This window comes from Aplysia californica, unplaced genomic scaffold (assembly GCF_000002075.1).
Source record: "Aplysia californica isolate F4 #8 unplaced genomic scaffold, AplCal3.0 scaffold00054, whole genome shotgun sequence".
Taxonomy (NCBI): Eukaryota; Metazoa; Mollusca; class Gastropoda; order Aplysiida; family Aplysiidae; genus Aplysia; species Aplysia californica.
This window is the reverse complement of record NW_004797324.1, coordinates 1,637,493-1,659,566: the sequence shown is the minus strand read 5'-3', so window position 1 is coordinate 1,659,566 and position 22,074 is coordinate 1,637,493. Positions and strand designations below refer to the sequence as shown.

General features: G+C 40.8%; 2 protein-coding genes across 4 annotated transcripts in view; one reads left to right on the top strand and one right to left on the bottom strand.

Moving 5' to 3' along the window:
- LOC101850146 (eukaryotic translation initiation factor 3 subunit F) overlaps positions 1–18,796 on the bottom strand; it is a 24,944-nt gene extending 6,148 nt beyond the window's left edge. Inside the window, exons 1-6 of the mRNA XM_005092875.3 lie at positions 18,659–18,796; positions 9,229–9,299; positions 8,215–8,294; positions 4,790–4,927; positions 3,270–3,361; positions 1,763–1,899 (exon numbers count right to left, since the gene is read on the bottom strand). Coding sequence (XP_005092932.1) covers positions 1,763–1,899; positions 3,270–3,361; positions 4,790–4,927; positions 8,215–8,294; positions 9,229–9,299; positions 18,659–18,770 — 630 coding nt within the window. The 5' untranslated portion in view covers positions 18,771–18,796. The remainder of the gene's footprint in view (positions 1–1,762; positions 1,900–3,269; positions 3,362–4,789; positions 4,928–8,214; positions 8,295–9,228; positions 9,300–18,658) is intronic.
- A 184-nt stretch (positions 18,797–18,980) lies between these two features.
- Positions 18,981–22,074, top strand: part of LOC101849594 (nuclear factor related to kappa-B-binding protein) — a 36,019-nt gene continuing 32,925 nt past the window's right edge. The window contains exon 1 of one of the 3 annotated variants that reach the window (XM_005092874.3): positions 18,981–19,091. The gene's annotated coding sequence lies outside the window, so the exon portion shown is untranslated. Of the gene's footprint in view, positions 19,137–22,074 lie in introns of all 3 variants that reach the window. The other 2 variants (XM_005092872.3, XM_005092873.3) reach the window with 2 other exon arrangements.

The window sequence follows — 22,074 nt, the reverse complement described above, 5'->3', positions numbered from 1 at the left end:
ACTTTATGTACCTGAATATATTTTCTGTGAACTCACAAAATCGCACTTATTAACGTGATTTTAAAGTTGCCAAAAATTTACGACGTCCACGAATTTCAAACGCCTGTCATTTTTTTATTTATTGTCCGATTTCTATAATTCAAACACCAAAGTTCATGGTTTGCATAGTTCTTTATGATGCAACAAACATAAGTTTGATCAAAGCACTTTGAAATTTGGATTTGTGGTACCTAGATCTAGTAGTAGTCAAAATTCAGAAAAGTAAAATCTGCTTCCAAGTTCAGTTTTATTGTCATACGGTGTTGCTTTCAACCCCATCCCCCCTCCCCAGTGTGCGTCTTTAAAAAAAATAAAAAAAATCCCCCCATTCCCGAGTACTATACTTCACAGCGCTCAGACTTTGCATGAACTTTGGTGACCTCATGCCGATACTCACGATGTGATGCGAACGAACAGGTTCAATGACCGGTCATGAAGGCGAGCCCTACAAGAAGCTTGTATAACTTTCTTTTTCTTTCGATCTTTTTTTTCCACAAGTGACAGCACAGGGCAAATGATTTATTTTCACGGTGACAAAGTGTTTGTAATGCACAACCAGCATGTTACAAATGTTACGTTATCACTATTATCAGACTACTACCGGCAAATTTCTGGGTGGTAACGAAAGCGAAAGTAGATCTTGATTTTCTCGATCGAGCTTCGGTAGAGGGTCCATCACTCATACCCTTCCGCTTGCCGCCATAGCCGCCTGTTTGCGTGTAACATACTCTCAGGCCGGGAAAAGTCATATCACAATCGCGACCGGCAAAAATGAACTCAAGGACGTTATCGGATTCGGTTTTCAAGTATTCGAGAAATGTATATATTTTCACGGGTCTTTGTGGGGGCAATTTACAGAGATTTCTTCAACTTCCCCGGGCATTCCCGGGTCTCTGCGATTTTTTTTTCTAATTTCCTGGTAATTCCCGGCGGCCCCTGGGCCTGGCAGTCACCCTCTTTCCGATCTGGCAAAATTCAAGGAGTTTTCAAGGAGAGTTTTCCTTGAATGAAAATTCAAGGAGTTTTCAAGGACTCCTTGAATTCAAGGAGGCTGCGGGAACCCTGTGTACTGCAATATGACTACAAGGGATATCAAATTTGCCTTCAAAGGCACCTGCAGAGAAAAACCAAGACACAGAGCTGTGGCAATTTTGTATATTTCAACTACCCCCCCCCCCCCCCCAATAAAGTATTTGACTCTACTATAACAATTTCAGTAAGACCAGAAAAGAGAAAAGAGGCAACTGGAATTTAGTGCTCAGGCACAAGTGCTGATTAGCCGCAGGAAAAAAAAAAATCCTAATCTTTATGGACACTGAACGTGATTATATTGTGCTCTTACAGCCACCTGTCAAAAACAATTACCTGTACAAATAACCTTCTCCCACCCCTTACCCCTTTTGCTTATTTTGTACTATAATGACACTTTTCAAGACCTTCACCTGTGTAAGACAAACCATTTTTTCCCTCGACAACGGGTGGCGTCTTGGACGTTTTGATTGTACCATGAATAGAGAATTCAAGCTAAATCCAGACAATTTCAGATTTCCAGATAACTGGCACTTCTGAAAACTATCCAGAAAACAAAAGGCAACCACCAACCACAAAAAATGCATACCACTGCAAGTAGTATGCAGACATTTTTTTCCCACAAATCACTGTCTTGCATCAATCAACCCCCCCCCCCCCCCCCCACTTACATTCATGACCAAAGACCACTCACCAGCACATCATCCACATACTGAGTGACATGAGCCAGCATTTCCCTCAGCCAATGGGAGGAGGTCTCTACTTGTTTCAGATCTGACTTCAGCTGAACAATACGCTTCTGGTTGTATTTGCCTTTCTGCAGAGTCTCAACTAAATGGAAGGAATAAATTCACCTGATGACTTTAAATCGAATGCACAAACTATACACTATACATACCGTACAGAACACACTTGACTAAATTGTTACAAAAATTCCAGACATAATCTATTAGATAATATTTTTCAAAACACATCAAAGCAATCAGATTTACAATAAGATCCAAAAAAAAAAAAAAAAAAAAAAGTCAATAATCAGTGGATAAATGTTAAAAATACAAAAATCCACACAAAGACCTGCGAACCACTCCATACTCTATCCACAAAAATACCCCAAAAGATCAACAGTACTTAATGAGCCGACTGTGGCAATTAAATGTGCATTGCAAATACAGTCGAACCTGTGTAAGACGGCCATCCATTGTCAAGGAGAAAAGTGGCCGTATAAGACAGGTGGCCGTCTTAGGCAGGACTGATCAAGATGAAGAAAACAAACCATTCCTTTCTGAGAATCTGAGGTCCCAACCGAAGGTAGTTGCATTGTTGTTGTTTTCGCTAGGTTTTCTTTTCTTTTGTTGCTGCTTTTGTATATGGGTGACAATAAAACGAAATGCGTCAGACAAGGAGGACCAAGTGCTATGGTAAAACAAACACACGTACTACCACTCAGAGAACAAGCGACGCTTCTGTCACAAGTTCATGCTGATGTCCATTGTTACTTTGTTACAGACTGGGTAAACAGTGACCACTCATCTCACTTGCGATTTGTGTAGGGGTTCTGGACGGGGCTTAAGGGTTATCAGGGATCACACGCTTCCCTCCCCAGCAGCTGAAAATTAATTTTGTTACAGATTGGTCAACAGTGGGAGGGGCTAACGCAACATGACCAGTTGGAGGGACTACCTAACAACTAAAAATTTTTAGATTATGATGGCTTGCCCACAACGCCAGGGGCCAATACTCGATTTATGACAAAGCGTAATGGAGTCACTAAGGTGGCCGCCTAAGACTGGTGTTATTGCTTTGTGTGATAGGGGTTGTGTGTTGAAATATGGTGGCCGCGGCCGCGTTGTACAAGTGCCTGTTTTACAGTTAAATTATATAGAAAAAACGGAAGGGGGGGAAATGGAAAGTGTCCGTCTGTACAGGTGGCCGTCAGGGCAGGTTCGACTGTATACGCAGATAAATATGGTATTTTCAAGTCGCCTACCATGAGCTGTACAAATACGCAAAATAAAATGCGCATTTGCATGTCATTTACAGTAAGTCACATATTACCCTGGAAACACAATCGGCTTGAATGCAAATCTGTTACGGGCTCTTCAATGGGAAATAAATATTGGAGGGCTTCTATTTTATCAGAGTACTTGGCAGGTGTGGATACATTTTTATGTGATGACAAGAGCTGAAATTTTACAGCATACCTCCAACCTGTTCTGGATCATATGTGATTGTTTCCACCTGCACTGGAGTGAACATGGTTCCTGTAGTCTTGCCAGGAACTCCTATCAAAGTGCTGAAACCCAAGTAGAGCAAAAAAACAACAAATGAGACAACTGAAAGTCAAGAAATAAAGACATCTTATAGCTAACCGTATCATCATGGAAGCTCAAGCATTTAGAAAATATTTGATCATACAAATTGACCCCCCCCCCTTTCAAAAGGATTAACCTCGTTCCATCCAACTTTGCTGAGGGAACAAAAAAAAACCCACAAAAAAACAAACAAACACCAGGTACAAATTTTTTTTTGGCAGCCATGACATTTATCATTTCTGACCATGAGGTTGTGAGTTGCAAACTGCAAGTCACTACAGTGTGCTGGTTAAATTATACAGGCAAAAGATCTGTCTGCAGCTTACAACGACCTTTCAAAACAGTCCAAAAAAAAAAAGAAAAAAAAGAAACACTTGTAACAATAATACTGCCGATTACTTATGCTAAAACGCTAACAAACTGACAAGATCTTTCGCTGTCAACGCAGACCATAAAACAATACACAGTACATATTTGTGGAGATAAAGGTCTATCTTATCTGTAGATAATAACTGAACATGGATAAAACTTATCTGAGATCCTGATACAGTGGAACTCAGATTCAACGAGATGAGATAGATTCCCCGTTTTTTTTCTTCTTTAAAATTAATAAAAATAATGCGGATTCAACGAGCACTTAAAGGAGCGAGCTCGGATTCAACGAGGTTGCTTCCTGGGTGAACACCCCCGCAGACGCGGCTTCCTTCATTTTTCTCCCACAATGAACTTTATCTATTCCCGGAAACCATCCATTGCAACTGCACCGTGAACCATTATTCACTTAGCCGATTGCATGCGACCAATCAGCGGCCTTTTTTCTTCATACCAACACATGCGGTGTTGGCACGCGCACGTGTCTTCTCTAGTGTGTGTCGGGGTCGGATGGGCGACCTGCACACGTGTGGCTGTGTGCGTGTGTCGGGGAGGGGGGCTCTAGTGGTCCGGGTGTTGAACGTCGCAGATACTTAGGCGTCAGTCTTTTACCCCCTCGGCAACTGATCATTAATACAATGATAAGCTAGTCTTGACGTAAATCTACGTAATGAATTGTGAACTGGTCTATGGAATCAAAAGTTGCCGTATGCTAGGCTCTACACAGCAACACAAATTTTTGTTAAACAATCGAGATGCCACTGGTGTGTGTATTCGAACGAATCTGTCTTTTTTTTTACATGGCTCATAATATGCAGGCATTTCAGGCACTACTTGTGACTTCTCTTTATACATTTTTTGCTCAGTGCCTGTAATTATCTACAAAAAACCTCGTGTTTGCTATAACGAACACTCGGATTCAAAGAGATTTTAGGTCAGGCCTGGCGCCCTCGTTGAATCAAAGCTCCACTGTACTAGAGCAAAACTTTAGAAAATTAAATTCCAAGAAAAAAATTCTAATTCTAAGTAGGGCCTACCTGTGATAGCCTTTGATTGACATTTTCCCACCACGCATAATGGTGTCAACAGTGAGATGGACAGGGTTTTTGGTTTCCCTGGAGTAGTAGTCATGGATGAGGACAGAATGCACAGACACTTCCCAGCCTGTTGAAAACCTGGAAGAAAAAAACAACAACAAACCCACATCATCTTAGACATGCCTTTCATGTGTTCGTAGTTTATTATTATTAGCAAGCAAACAAAAGTTTTTTCAGTTGCGTGACACAGAGGAAAAAAGTAAACCCCTTCCCCCCATTTGAGGATAAAATGAGCTTCATGTACCCAAATAAAGGGATATGACAAATGGAATATGCAATGCTACAAGGTGACCAGCAATATTTCCTGAAAAAATTTGCTATCTGGAAATTTTTTTTACTTCCGAGCAAATAAAGCTCCACACCAGCCCGAAAAAAGGGAGCTCATTTGCGCCATCAATTAACATATATTATTATTACATAATATATGGATCGAAAACAACACACAACAAAATCCAGTCGACAAAATGGAGGAAAGATAGACGATAGCAAGCTTAGTTGCCGCTAGATGTAGTTTCAGTAAGGTTTTTACGGCGCTTGCAACTACATAGGTCATATGAGCGACAAGGGGTGGATGTCAACAGAGAAGTCCAAACGGGGAATGAAGCTTCGACTATCAAGGCACCCCGGAAATAGTAGTTCACAAGAGCGCAAACATACAAAAGAAGTAGAGGAAAACGATGATTGAAAAGAAGAGGACAGAAAAAGCAGCAGTTCCCCCTATGTTGGTCCAGCACAGTATCAGCATGACATTGATAAATCAGCCCATTTACAATTCTACTGTGCATGAGAACATGTTAATATCCTCCCTTTGGGAATGGCCTAAAGACGCTTCAGTCAGTAGCACTGCTCTGGAGGTGGTGGGGGGGGGGGGGGGGGTAGATTTAGACTTAACGTGTACACACAGGGTGACTGCCAAACCGGCTTCTCAATTTTCCAGGGGCATGTTACATAACAACAACATACACACACACGCAAAATAAATCCAGTCAACAACATGTCAGTGTCGCACTGGGGTCTTGTTTGACTTAAGTATTTCAGTCTGTTATAATATTTTCTCATTATATATATATATATATATATATATATATATAAATGAATCCAGCTTTGAGCGTTGGGAGGGGCCTTAAACAAGAATTTCTACAGTCAAGAACCAGTCTGGGTGTCATGACACATATTATGAACATGAAAGACAAAAATTATTGCTTAAACTAAAAATTGTGCAATAACTTGATTGGCTCAAGTAGACATATTCAGTGTGAGATGAGTAAGAACTGTAGGAGGGCAAAAGGCAGTGACACTGAAAATCTGCCTGTCTTGAACAGAAAGCTACAATATTGTTCGAATTTACAATCACCCAACCAATGAAACGCGAACACGTTATTTCAATGACACGGCTTACAAGGCATGAAGGATCCCGATTCCACATAAGGCTTGCACCAACGCGCGCTTTGCAGAGGGCTCTAAATCTAATAAAAATTCTGAAATTTGCTTACAAGTTTTTGTCCTCTGGTGTTGCCTTTAGCGCCCCCCCCCCCTGTGTATCCCTAAAAAAAATAATAATCAATAATCCGCGCCCTATTCTGTAGTACTACACTTCGCAACGCTCAGACTTCTTAATGAACTTTGGCAACCCCAACAAACACCGGTGCTCACCGATACCGCATCTTGTATATCCTCGCGCAAAGGTTTTTATTTGCACGCCGACACAGCATTTATACTGCACAACCTGCATGTCACAAATTTTGCGTTATCAGTCTATCGCCGGCAAATTTTTTGGTGGTAACGAAAGTGAAAGTAGATCTTGATTTTCCCGATCGAGCCTCCGTGTCACATACACTTCTGCCTGCCGCCATAGCCGCCTTTTCGAATCAAACGTACTCTGAGATGGGGAAAAGGTGAACGAATATTATATCACAATCGCGACCAGCAAAATCGGAATCATATACCACAGCTAGGGTTCACTGAAAAGTCTTGCTGGCTTTATCACTCAGTAGGAAGACTAATTTACGATCGTTTACCAAATGTTTACTACCTCCAAGGCAAATTTACTACTCTTTACGACCAGGGCGCCTTGCTGGACACCCTGATGCAAGAAACAGTACATGTTGAAAAAGTCAACATCTACAATATGATTTATATCAGACCTGCCACTCTACGAAATCTAAAAATCAGGATCTCAGGGGAAAAAAAAATCAGGATCAAAGACAAATCACATAGGTGACTAAAATTGTCCAGGGCTGTCCATAAATATATCCGTGCATATGCCCTCTGAGTATGTGTTTGTGTGCGCGCGAACCTGCATGTTATTGTTTTTTTTTAAATCCTGAAGTATCACGTGAAGTAATCCCAGCTGAAGTGTCTCACACCCCCCCCCACCCCCCCGTTAGTCTCGAAAGACGCTTCAAACTAGTGTGCATGAAATTAAGTCGCCGTCGACCCAGACACACACGAAAATCACAGCAAAAGTCAGGTGATGCGAACACACGATCGAAACAGTTTTACTGACGGGTCTTGGCGGTGGGCCCAACTAACAAGAACTTTGACAAAGCTTGTTTTGAAATTAACAGCAGGACTATGAATGGTTTTGAACATTTGTTATCAGGCTGAGAATTCTGAGTGGAAACAAAAGTGAAAGTAGATCTTGAGAATACCCCAAGTCGGAATGCCTTTGAAATAACATGTGCAAGCAAAGATCCAATACAACTTGGGGCGAGTCAACGACAAAACCCGGCACCTATATTTAGGAAAATAGTGCTCTGAGTTCCTGCTGACAAAAAGTTTAACGGGTGCTTCCGGCAACAACGAAGAAGGAAGGGTAAGTTTAAAAAAAAAATCCAGCTCAACAGATAACACACACACACACACAAAAAAAAGGGATGCACGCGATCCAAATTGAGAAAACCGGGATGCTTGGGATTTGAGGATAAAAAAAAATCGGGGTATCCCGATTAAATCGGGATGAGTGGCAGGCCTGTATATATAGCAAGACCAACTTAAGCAGACTGACAATTGATTCTGTGAGAAACAGTGCAGTCACAAATGAAACATTCCCAAGTTATTGTGGAATAGACTCCCCTTTTTATGCAAACCTCCTATTTAGTCCTATTCCCTGTGAAGGAGTCAAAATTGTCCAAGATGTCCACCTGTCTAAGACAATTTGGACTATATTTGATGCAAGGCAAAAGAATAAAGCAGTTACTCAGTAATGAATTAAACAGATGGTAACAATGTAACAAAATCAGAATCTCCACATCAGTTATTATAAAACAAAAAGTAAACAGCAGAACAGAGCATACATTGCCAAGTACTAATTTCAGTGTTTTGATTCGCAGACATTTCATTGTAATAATAGATCATCAACTTACCACCCAACTATGGCCTCATTACTGTTGACTTTCTTGTGTAGCTCAAACATGTTCCGTGCATACTCAATATCAACAGCCACCTGTTGACACAAACACATTAGGAAAACTTACTCATGATGTTCCAATCTGTCCTCCCAAGCCAGGAAAAAAAATATCTCACTACGCCACAATAAAAAACACATTTTCACAGTGACAATTGAATCATTAATTAAATAAAAAGGAAAGAAATCAAAACTAGTGAGCATTGTATCTCCCTATAAAAGAAACAACACCCCTCTCCCCCACCCCTTAAAAATAAAATTAAAAATTAAAAATCTAATATCAGGGCGGTACCATGGTAATTGATAACTCTCCACCGCTGAGGCAATCTTCTCAAGACCAACAAGAAAACCTGAGAATCCAAAGGTTGATATGTAAATACAAGTTAACTCTTTTTTATATCACCAGTTTAGACTATAAAATTTCAAATCTGTAACTTGTCTTTGAGGTGCGTTGCCACTACAGCTGGGAACAAGAAAATATTTGGGTCACTAATGGAAAACTTCCATCTGACATAAACTTAACTAACAACTAGGGTGCAACAATAAAAACATGAAACAGCAAATCACGGAAAGTAAAAGATTGAAAAAAAACCCAACATTTTCTTAACTTTTCTCTTATCATCGAGAGCATTCAGCGCAAAAACTTGTTTGTCTTAGCAGAGGTTTTACTGCGCTTGCAACTGCATAAGGTCATATGAGCGCCAGAAAATTAGAGGTGTTACAAAAGAGTAACAAACATAAAAAAGAAGAAGGAAAGATAAGGACGATAGATTTTTTATAGGAAAGAAGAAGCAAACCACAGCAGAGCACCCGCCAACCACCTACCAAAAATTTAAGACCACGAACAATAAAAAAGCCATTTAGTACACTTCTGATACAAACTGAACCTGTGGTGTAGTGTTAAGGCATTCCTCTTTAAAAAAAAAAAAAGTAAATTAAATACTTATACGTACAACATTCAACATAAAATTACCTCATCATCTGACTCATTATGAGGTACGGCGAAGCAATTTGTTACTTCAACAACACCTTTGTCAACTGTGCCTGTAGAAACAAAAGGGACAAAATAAATAAATGCACAAACAGAACTAAAATGTTGCAAGCAAAGGAACATCCAATGCAGAGCATTGGGGTGGGGGTGGAGAAATAATGACCAGATTGGGGGGGGGGGGGGAGAAAGAATAATGACACCCATTGCCTTTAATAGGCTATGTCATCCATGGCACACGGCGTCACTTTTCGCCAGATTCTGTTACTTTTAGTTTGCGAGACTCAGCAGCTCGCCATGGTAATTTTAAGAAACTTTCGGGAAAATATATGTAGAATATTCATGATTATATTAGACACATAAAGCTGTATTTGGAGGAATTACTTCATAGCGAATTGTGTGCCAGATGGATAAAGTAGCAAAATTACAGCTTTTCTATTAAATGCACAGATATAAAATCTTTTCTGAGTATCTGCACCAATGTTATGTCGTTCATGTTCCAAAGGTTCAACAGTTTTTGCTGATCCGTTTTTTTTACATTGATTTTTTTCATTCACACATTACCAACAATTTTTACAATTTAGCACTTCCAACTCCAGCGCGTGTAACGAAATAACAAGATAAGTTACAACGTCCGTTCCTTTTTTAGTCTCAAGAGCAGAAATATAATGCATACCTAGGGTGCATTAAATGATAATAACTATAAATACAAGGAACACCTAAAGTAAAACTTTACGTTGAAAAGTACCAAAAATTAAGTCAGCCCAGACAGCTGCGACAGGAAGCTGACCTGTTCGCGTGAAAGTGAAACGTACTCTCAGAGGAGGAAAAGCTAAAGGAATATATTAGCAATGACCACGAAAATCCTTTTTTTTGCCAGAAAGTGTTAATCAAATAGGTGCATTTTGTAGCTTTATCTTCACAGAGCATGGAACTTTTTGAAATCCATCAATAAACAAAAACGTTACGGATTTTTTAATCAATTAATTTCTGGTACACTTTTATATAATGAAAAAACCCCAAAATATGGGACGTTCTTTGGTGAGTTTTGAGACAATATTCGTCATAACTCGCTCATTTCTCGGAGTACTTAAAAGAAACTTGGCAACCCAGTACATTTTCTAGTGCAGAATCTAGTCCTGCTTTCAGATTTTTCATAGCTATCCTATTTTTTGAGTTATGAAGACGTTTATATAGGTAAAAATGTGGCGGTTTTCGGTGCGTTTTGAGACAATATTTGTCATACCTCGCCTATTTCTTGGAATATGTAAATGAAACTTGGCAGTCTAGTACATTTTTTAATGCAGAATCTAGTCATGCAGTCAGATTTTTAATATCTGTCATACTTTTTGAGTTGTAAAGACATTAACAGGTAAAAAAATGGCGTTCTTTACAGATTTACAAAGATTATCAGTCATATGTTCTCCCAAAGTCATGATATTTGAATGAAACTTGGCAACATAAAAGGTTCCTCCTTGCCAAGCAATGCTCTGGATCAATTTGTCACAAAAATGTAAGTAGAGAGCTACTAACAAATCCAGTTCTGTACTAGTAAAAGCATGCATACTTTGTTATAGAAAATAAGATCGTCTCTGTGTATATCCATTGTTGGACAGTGTCCTATTGTGTGGTAGATTAAGATGCGTTCAGATAATATAGTTTACAAGTCATGGGAATATTTCGCATGTGTAGGCTACAACTCATCATACAATAAATGTAACATATTTACACCCCCCCCCCTTCTCTCTCTCACGCGCGCACACACACACATGCACGCGCGCGCACGCACTCACGCGTGAACGATAACAATGTATAAACGGGACTATCTTCCCAGACTGGACTAAATAAGTACCATACTCTTTAATAACAATCTTAATGCCTCACTTTTCCAAACAGAGCACACAGGACGAGTCCAAGTGTGTGCTTTCCCAAGAGGGGGAAATAGGCTTTCATATAATGCAAACACAATGCCATACCACTTCTCAAGATGTTTGCTTTTCTGTTTCTATTCTTCTGCCATGCAATCAAGCAAATAAAAATGACTACATCTATTGTATTGTGACTAAAATGCAACAAAAACGCAAGTTATCAAGGCCCCCGTTTAGTTTTCAAGTATCCTTCCCCCCATTTCCGGTTCACATAAGTGGGGCCTCGTTTGTAGTGCCCGAGGCGACCGATGGCTGATGACGTCACTCAGTGGAAATTTCCCAGCCGCAGGTCATTCACCCAGTACACGCAAATGGCAATGTCGCTTTTTCCCTTAGTTACTCCCACATTTTTAAAGATTACACGAAAACCCGCTAAACACAGAAGCTTGAAATTTTAAGGGAATAAAGAAAAATGGTGTACAACGTATCAGTCGGTTTGACAAATCACAGCTCCGAAAAATCTTCAAAGCGCACCACATCAACCACTTTCGCAAACGTTTTCGACTGCTTCTAGGATGGGTACAATGTCAAACTGCATACTGCGAGATTGACCTCTTTTCTGATTAGCTGCCAAGTTTCATTCATATCCATTCATGAGAAGCGGCGTGAGAGCAAGTTGAAGACAACAACCTTTGCGTTAGTGCGTCCCACGAAACACCCCCGCCGCGGGGGCCAAAAATCGGCAGAACAAAACGCGCTCGGTGGGCATTGCTAAATATATAGAATCTAATATCACAATCGCGATCGGCAACATTGAACTTACTGACCTTATCTCACTTAGTTTTCAAATATTCCAGTTCCGCGATACTGATACTATTTTGACAAAAGATGGGACTTGAGATAATTAGGTTTACTCGCCCAAACTGGATCTCGTATTTTTCGGATTCCAGGATGCGTATTTTTTCATGGAAAGTCGTATTCGCGTATTTTCGGTAAAAAATCGTACTAAAATACGTAAAATCGTACTGGTTGGCATCTCTGCCTAGGGGAAATTTTATAAGCCCCTGTGGGCCAATAAGCACTCCGTTTTTTAAATAAAATTAAGGAAGTCTTGTTTCCTGACTATCCTTTCGAGCTCCTTGTGTCTAAGTGGGTCAATTTGTTAGCTATAATTTCATTGGACGAACATCTAGAGCTACCAACTTGGCATGTTTTGAATGAGACGTATGCCTCGGTTACCAACCAACCCAGGCGGTTCTATAACAATGACAATGAAAAATTAAATTTTCATCCAAATTGCTTAAAAATGGGCTTAAATGAAAATAGAGTAAATTCTGAGAACTATGGTTTTTAAATTTTAAAAATCCATTGATAAATAAAAAAGTTATTGGGATTTTTGTTTGCAAAATGTTGGAGGACCTTCATATGAGCCATTGCCAAAACGTGGAGAAAAACACACACATCTCACAATAGTGTGCATAAAATGTGATGCATTAGTATTTATTCCTCCAAAACTTATACACACGTCAAATATAGGATGTAGAACCTGCATTAGCAGTTTCAGACCCCTTGTCAGCTTAACAATCTTGAGTTTGTAAATTTTGTGCCAAAAATGTTAGTTTTTTAGTGATTCCTGGAGTGTCATTTTGAGCACACCAATGCAAACTTCCAAGAATGTCCAAAATTTAGTATTTTCGGGTGGGTTTTTTTTACGTGTGCTTTGATCCTATGTTATTTGTCATTGAGAAAGGTTAACTTGCTCAAGAAATCGGTTCATTTGTTTGCACATAGACGAACAATTCGGATTACTTGTGCGTCTGTCATGTTGTCACGGACTAGGTGTTTCAGAAAACACCATTATTTTTCAGTAGAATCACCGTAGCTGGTTAAATCTCTTTGCCTATCGTCGTTTATCCAATACTTCAAAAGCCGCGATGCGCGAAAGGAACATCGGGTTCCTAGATCTACGATTTCGGTCGGCTGTTTAACATTCGCCGTTATTGTCGTCAACTTGCGACGTGCCGTAAGTCCGAATTTCACCCACTTTTGTTTTGAACGGGTCATCAAAAGTGCCCGGATATAATTGTTTTCTTAAGTGACTTCCCCTTACCCGCGTCCCCAGAACAACGGAAGCAACGGGGAAAACAGAAAAACGAAAGTAGTCATTGCCTTCAGCGTCCGGTGACGCACAAGAATTTTGAGTTGAATGTGACGTACTGGGCTGTTTTGCGTGTTTTTAGGCTACTCTGTTGAATATTTTTGGTGTTTACACTGGATTCCTGGAACAAGAGTGTGATGTGTGAACAAACTTCGAGAGATGGATCATTTCTGTGGTTATAGATTTAGCTTTTGAGCTCAGTGATGACGTTTCGGGTGTCGTCATGCAGCCGTACAAGACTGACTAACGTACAAGAAATTACATTGTCCTAAGAGCAAACATTTTAAAAGTAATGTGTGCTCTCTTTACTCAAACAAATAAACAAACATGTCCTTGTTTATCTGTCTAACTCAAAAATACACATTTGTTCTTTGTTGGTATGATATACCTTTTTCCAATACATTGTGTCATCATTGTTATGTACAAGTAATATTTTTCATAATTGCTAATATCAATAAGTTTTCAACATATATTTCATACATGCAAGATTCATTTAGAAGCAAAGTACGCCTTTATTGATCTGTGTATCTTGGTGCAAATTTGTTCTTTGTAGGCATGATTTTACCTTTTCCCAGTATGTTTTGTCATCACTGTTATGTACGAGTACTGTTTGTCATAATTAGCAACATAATTGTGATCGTCCACTGTCTTTGATATGACCCGGTATCTGTTTCAAAGCAAAAGAAACCTCTCCTGTTTTTTTTTAAATTCTTAAAGTGCGCTTTTATCTCTGGAGGCAATACTTTTGTCTTTTCCTGTACATTGTGTCATCATTGTTACGTACAAGCCATGTTTGTCATCACTGTTATGTACAAGTCAGCTCCATTGATTTTGTGCTTTTGCCTCATATTAGTTTAAAAATTGTTTTACACATGTGTTTTTCTGGTACTGAGGCTTTGATAACTGTATTTGTACAGCCTTTCACTATTGTGATGCGTTGTCAATGATAATGTCCAATGTGTATCCTTTCTTGTACATAACAATGATGACATGTTCTGTGCACTGCGTCATTGTTACAAAGCTTGCCATTCATACCATTATGAATGGAGTTCATAGTGTACAAAGTGTTTGTTTACTAAACAAATGGAATTTAAAGTCTATAATTTGCCTTGCTGCTTATCTGTTTTTGTCATCACTGTTACATACAAGAAATACAGTAGTTGCCAAACCAATAGACCCATATATCTCCAAAACCCTACATCTCATTGCTCTGATACTCTAGGATATGAGCACTAAATGTCAATCTGTGCTGACAGAAAAGAGAGTCAAATTGGTATGAAAATTTTTTTGCACCACTGAGTCTCAAGAGTCTCACGTTTTGGCAATTGCTCATATAGGAAAAAATCGCCAAAATGTGGGACATGTTTTGATGTATTTTGAGGAAAAACTGTTCATAAGTCAGTAATGAATTGGAGCATATATATATGAATGAAACTTGGCATCTCCTTGGGGTTTTTAGTGCAGAATCTAGTTCTACTACCACTTTTTCTATGTCTTCATTACTTTGGATCTTAAAGACTGAAACTCAGTAAAGCGCTATCGGGAAAACCCGCGATGTAGTCATCGGTGACCCATTTGGTTATAGGCAGCCAATCACATGCCGCCTAGCGATCACGCGCCTCTTGCATGCGGCACCTTGCGTTTGGAATGCGCGATCAAGCTTCCAGATCTAGTGTTTTATCAATGGATGGGTGGTAATTTTAAGTTGGTACGGAAAATCTACTAAACGCAGAGATCTGAAATTTTACAGCAGCAATAAAGTGTAAAGAAGACATGTGGGGCGCTTGTGTGGTCGGCGATCAACCCGCAGCTCCGCTTAGTTTTCCAACCGCAGAGGAAATTCGCACAAACACGGCAATATCTCCGGTTCTAGTAATCGTTCGGGATTGTACGCTGGAATGTCGTTAGTTTAACCTTTCCTCTGGTTGATTGCAGAGTTTCATTTATTTTCGTCAAGGAGTTTTCCCGTAACTATACTTAGAAGAGAGTCACTTCTGATTCCGAGCGGCCGAAAACTTACCCCTTGCGCGGAGGCCGATTTCCGGCCAAGGCGCAGCGGACGATTGGCATTGCTAGGTTCTAGAAGAAGGCCACAAACTCAAGCAGACTGACGCATGGAACACACACCTGAGCTGCGTGAATGCGGATCCGACGCAGGACCCGAATTGAACGGGTGATGATGCTCGGCGTGCCTGCGCTGAGCCAGAGGCCAGACCGATGCGGGACCAGAACGCAGGTGAGGTGCCGAAATAGGCTTATCGGGTGACATAAACCCGGCCCCAGCAGGGTCCACCAACATTATCATGATGCCCGTCATTATTCGGACTCGAGTCCGAATAACATTTTTTCATATTCGGATTCGAGTCTGAATATGAAAAAATGTTATTCAGACATGGGTCCAGAAAAAACGAAGTGTCTTCGTTCTATAGATCTAACATTCAGTGCTTCCAATTTTCCGCCATTTTTTAGTTTCCCCATACCTTATCTGCCGATCCGATGCCCGCCGCCTAATTGATATGCCCACCCCCCCACGTTTCCCACTTTCTTTGTTGTAGAAAAAGGTAAAATTGAAGATTAGAAGACCACCTGGCACATTATGAGCTGTGTAAAAAAAATAAGAAGACTTGATTCGTTCAAATACACAAGCCTGTGTCATCTCGATTGTTTACCAAGAAAAAGTAGTGTTGCTGTGTAGAGCCGAGCATACGCCACGGCAACTTTTGATTCCATAGACCAGCGCACAATTTATTACATAGATCTACGTCAAGACTAGCTTATTATTGTAATAATGATCTGTTGCCGGGGGGAGACTGACGCGTATGCGACGTTCAACGCCCGGACCGATAGTGCCTCCTCCCCCTCCCCGACACGCACACACAGCCACACGTGTGCAGTCCGCCCATCCGACCCCGACACACGCTAACGAGCCATCTTTAATTGCTTCTGATGACATCTTGACAAATAAATATTTACGAAGTGTATACAGACCCGGTAACCTGGAACAAAGTCACGAAGTATAGAGACGAACTCTTTTGTGAGGTCGGAAAGTTTCAGCGCCCAGACCCGGTAGTGTGTGTGTGTGTGTGTGTGTGTGAGGAGAGAGAGAGAGAGAGAGCAGGGGAAAGTGCTAGCAAAATATGACATGCCCCAGCTAACATGAGGAAACGAGAAAAAGATGGGTGGGGAGAAAGAAAGACACAGACAAACAAAGAAAAAGAGAATGCGAGCGATACAGAGAGAGAGAGAAAGCGAGCGATACAGAGAGAGAGAGAGAGAGAGAGAGAGAGAGAGAGAGAGAGAGTAGAGAGAGAGACTGCTCGATTGAAATTATGACATTGTTCTTTTCTTCAAATTGTGATTCCTCCAAGTCCAAAAACGGAGGAAAAACGATCGTTCATCGAACAGACATCCGTAATCTTCATTTAGATCTAGATCTAGGCTAACATCGAAACTAGATCAATGATTTATGTCTGTCTATCTAGACCTAGGCTAGGCCATAGATCTAGATCTAGAAGAACCTAGGTCTAGGTCTACCCTGAGCCAAGAGGGCGCTGAAACTTTCCGAATTCACAAAAGAGTTCCCCTACCGGGTCTGTATACTTCGTGACTTTGTTCCCGGTTACCGGGTCTGTATACACTCCCAAATATTTATTAAAAGCACAGCGCTTTTTCGGTAGTTCCCACCCCGCAATTTTATTCACGGGTTTGGGCCACAAGAGTAGGGGGGTTTCAGGCTGACCTCATAAAAATAGGGAGGGGGGTTTCAGGGGGGCATGCCCCCCCTGAATTTTACCATAATTTAATGTTTTGCAGTTGTTAGGTTTGATATCTGCTTAGCTCACCGCGAATCAAACGTATAGATCTAGATCTAGATGTAGGTCAGGCTCAAATAAGGGGGGTGGGAACTACCGAAAAAGCACCAAAAGCGCTATAACTTTTCAGGCCGGCCTCAAATTCATCATATAAGATAAAAACTCGGCTCCTGCACAATTTAACGCCATTTTGCCCGAAGTGATCCCGGTCTCTACCCAGCCTGAGGCGAGTCACGAGTGAGGCAGGACAGGAAGCCGGAGTCACGAGTCACAGGACGTCAGGGGTAAGATTGTACTTTACCGGACCACCGGTCGGAAATACTTTCGCTATGGCGCCCCTGGTGCCTAGTGGCCCGCTATTCTTCGTTTCCGAGCTCCCCTACTCACTCTCCTACTCAGTTTTCTACATCCTCACTCTTCAACTGCCAGCAATCGACTGATGTCTCTTACCGGGTTTTTCAGTCATCACGACCGTGCCACCGTGCCCTTTGACCCATGACCCTGACATCCTGAGGCTAATTGGTCAATCTTATCACGTGGTCCACTATTCTTATTTGCTCGCAACTCTGCTGGGTGGCCTAGGCCTACTCCTGGTCCGGCAAAGTACAATGGAGGGCTAAAGATGCACACGAGAGCTCATTTGCATAATTGCAACCCCCTCGGCCCTGCTCGCGACTTGGCGAATCTACCCCGATTGTCCGCTCATGTTATTGTTTATAATATGTAGTGTGTGTGTCAGTGTCTTTAAATTATTGTTGCCAGGGGGGCTAGCCCCCCTGAAACCCCCCCTCCCCCCACTGTTGTTACATTGATATGTAAACACGACTGTCCGCTCATGTTATTGTTTCGCATTTTTGTGTGTTTTCTTTATTATAGTTTCCAGGGGGGCAAGCCCCCCTGAACCCCCCTCCCCCTCCCCACTGTTGGTATGATACACGGTGGTTCACCAAAGTTAAATCCCCTGCCCACTCTCAACCACCAACTCTCGCTCACCTCGCCTCGCCAGTTGCCGCTGGCTTGCGCTGTGCGTGCGCGAAGTCGCCCGCGGCCCGCGGAACTACCTTTTGTCCGCACGCAGAGTACTATGACTATGAGAGCGTAGTTAGGCTAGGTGTGCGTAGTAATCACGGACCGAGACGGGTGGTCCGGTAAAGTACAATCCAGCCAGTCGAAAGTGATGTCATGCTGGACAAGAATCAGAGTCCGAATAACATTTTTTCATATTCGGACTCGAGTCCGAATAGTCACTTCGTGACGTATCATATCACTTGGTATTGGACAATTGGTTCCTTCCCAGGGCCAGTACCTCTTGGACGGTGTCGGCACCTTCCATGTACCGCTACTGGACGCTTGGTGCCGATACGTACAGATATCGCCTACAGTTGTACCGATGGGTATCCGTTCCCGCCCTCTAAAAGTTACTCTGAGTCTTAGACTCACCCGACCCGTGACCCAGCTTTGCCGGGACCATATTGAAGAAATGTTTTCGATTGAGATGAATGCTCAATGGACAAGGTGGCTTTGAATGGCAGTACGTTCCTTACACAATACAGTTAACAGATAGGGAATACAATTACCTAATAAAGTTCCAATAACTCTTTTGGCATCTTCATTACGCCTTTCGTAAGCATCTATGACGCTGAAAAACACCACAGGGTGTACTTTACACACGAGACTTGACGACGCCATGATTGACTGACTGCGGGATAGGAATGGACGTAATGAAGACATTTCCGGTCTTGTACGGAAAAATCTAATCAATAGGCTACTTCAATTTGATCATACACAAAAATTTTTCAATTGGACAGTGTGTAGGAGCTATATTAGCATTTATCAGCAATAATTTGATTTGAAAAAATCGGTTTGTTGTTTTATTTCTTTATCTGCTGTCCTTCAAATAAAGCGACCTTTGAAGAACTTCCGGAGCATGTTTCCCCAATCCCCATTCCCTACAGTGGACCTTTCTTTTCCAACGCTGTCGGCGTCTATTTATCACAGTTTATAGCTTGAGTATATTTGTAGTGAGTTTTCTCTTAGATCCACAAATATTCTGTTGTGAGCATCCTTTTTTTCTTCTGTTATTTGTTCTCTTAGCGGGAGACTTTATGTTCTTAAACCTTGCTTGCTGCTAGGACCTGTCTGTATTTATTTTGAGAGTGAAGTAGAATTCTAGATTTAAGATCTAGATTCTAAGTTGTCTGTGCAGTGTTTTGAGAGTGAAGTAGGTGCAGTGGAATTCAGATACCATTGCGTGAAGAATCAACACGAATAAATGGAAGGACTTCCGTAACGAGCGACCACCCCATCAAACACAATAAAGAAGAGGCCTTAAATTTACAAATAGAATCTAGATCTAGATCTAGATCTAGGTAATCTAGATTCTAGATATATTCTAGATTATACAAAGGCCGGCACTATTTCTCCGAACGTTCGGGAAAATAAAGCTAGGCACTATTTCTCCAAACGTACGGGAAAATAAAGCTAGATCTAGGCACTATTTCTCCGAACGTTTGGGAAAATAAAGCTGGGCACTATTTCTCCGAACACTCTGAAATCACATCCTTTCCCGCAAATTTCGGATATTATATAGATCTATCTAGATCTAGATCTAGATCTAGATCTATAATTATAGTATAGATCTAGGCCTACCAAAGATTGTTTGTATACAATATGGATGGTTCAATCGGTCCAAAAAATGTCCGCAGTAAATATTCGTATAAAGAAATGCTACAGTTCCAAACGGTTTTTCGCTACAGGCTACAGATATGACGTGTTGCCTATGAAGGGTGCTGCTCTTAAACCTACTAATGAATGTGTTGTGTTCACTCGGGTGCTGTCTAGATCTAGATCTAGATCTACGGAGGGTTATTGATAACGTCACATAGAACTAGCATCTGCGTTTGTCGCGGCCGCGACCAATCAATCGTGGCTCGATTTTTGGGCATTTTTGGTCCCCGAATCGGGGAATAAAAGTCAAATTTAAAAAAAAATTTAAAAAGAAATAAACCGAACCTCTTTACTTTTGAAAGAAAGTTCATCTAGCTTCACTTCGTCTCTTTCTCACTTGTTGTCACCACGTTGATTTGTTGAATACGTTCCAGTTACTTTTATTTTTCCCTCTTTGTGGTGTTTTATTTTGTTAACTTAGTGTGTATTTTTTTCTTTCTTGTTATTGTTCTGATGTGTTGTTTTTCTATCATTTTTTTGGGGGGGAAAAGGGGTGGGTGGGGGGGGGGGGGACGTTGTATAGTGTAACGTCATTTAATTTGATGTTCCTACTTTCATTAGATTCTAAATATATACAGATTTAAATGTGTTATGTTAGAGCATTCGTTCCACCAAAACCAATTAGATCTACGTGTACTGACTCTGGCAGGCCCCTTAATGTGTGTGATTCCATAATTTACATGTAATATCCTGTACTTTGTTTTAAAATTGCGCATATTTAGGGTTAAAACAGCCAATCTTCTTCGGACAGGTGGACTCACGCCCTTATTTGTTTATTTTTGTGGTTGTTTATGGGCTGTTCTAATTTTGATTTTATTCGATCGTGAAACCTTTCTTTTTCACGTTTTTACTCATCTAAAAATCTCTAGACTAGCTCTTGAAAATTGAAATACATGTAGATATAGACCTAAAAATTTGCTCGTGTGTGTGTGTGTGTGTGTGTGTGTGTATGCATGTGCGTGTGTGAGTGTGTCTGTGTGTGGTAGTAAGTGTGTAAGTGGAGAGTGAGGAGCGTGTGTGTGTTTGTTTTTCGGGCTTTATTTCAGCCTTTTTATTCAGTAACAGTTCAAAGTATACAAAAATAAAAACACAGGATCCATTCCCTCCAGGACTCATGAGTCGTTCCTCTCTTTCACTTTCACTCATTCATTCGCCCTGAGCGCTACCAGTTCCCCATTTTTCTTTCTTTGCTGCTCGTGTGCAATCTGTTTTATTAGAGTTACGTGCCTTGTCTAGTTCCACTTTTGGTCGATCCTTTTCCGAGAACATCAGTCGTCTGCTAGTGCAGCAGTCGAGTTCGAAGTGAAAGGCTTATCAGAAACATTTTTAGATAAGTTTTCTTCAGTTACCAGAGTAGCTGGCCCAACCCACGACCACTTGTCTGTGTACCCTCTGTTATTAAGATAATTGTTTTAATCATAATTTGATAAAGAAATGATTTTACTAACCTTTAAATGGTGTACAGTGTACTAACAACTTTCTTGCACCTGTCATATCTGTGCGCGATATTTTCCTATCCTATTTGAAGGTCCTCCAACATTTTGCAAACAAAAATCCCAATTACTTTTTTATTTGTCGATGGATTTTAAAAATTTAAAAACCATAGTTTTAGAATTTATTGTATTTTCATTTAAGCCCATTTTTAAGCAATTTGGATGAAAATTTAATTTTTCATTGTCATTGCTACAGCTATATTTAAATTTTCGAATCGAGCCAAATTACGCCGCAGATCGCCATTTTGTTTTGCCCTGAAATTCTCGCGCTACTCCTCTCTCTCTCTTTCTCTCTCTCTCACCACTGCCCACAGACAAAATTGTACTCTTTTAGGCTAACATTAACAGTAGTAATGGAACGAAGCTCACAGCACAGAATTCTATAATTTTTCTGTTATCACAGTGTAAAATTCTGTGGTTCATGATGAACGCAAAATTGGTTGGCCTAGATCTAGGCTATAACGGTGAACACACGCCGGGTGAGAATAGTCAAAAGACTCACCTGTGCTATTCTCACCCGGGGTGAGAATAGAGGTGGCCTATTCTTTTTCTTTCTCTCCTGTCTCACACTTAGCTACCTGGTGTCCATTTTCTACAGTTCTAGACTATTTGGTGCTTTCTCGGTAGTTCCCACCCCCCTTATTTGAGCCTATATATCTAGATCTATACGTTTGATGCACAGCGAGCTAAGATATCAAACCTAACAACTTCAAACAAATTATAGTAAAATTCATGCCCCCCTGAACCCCCCCATAGTTTTATTATCAGGCCCC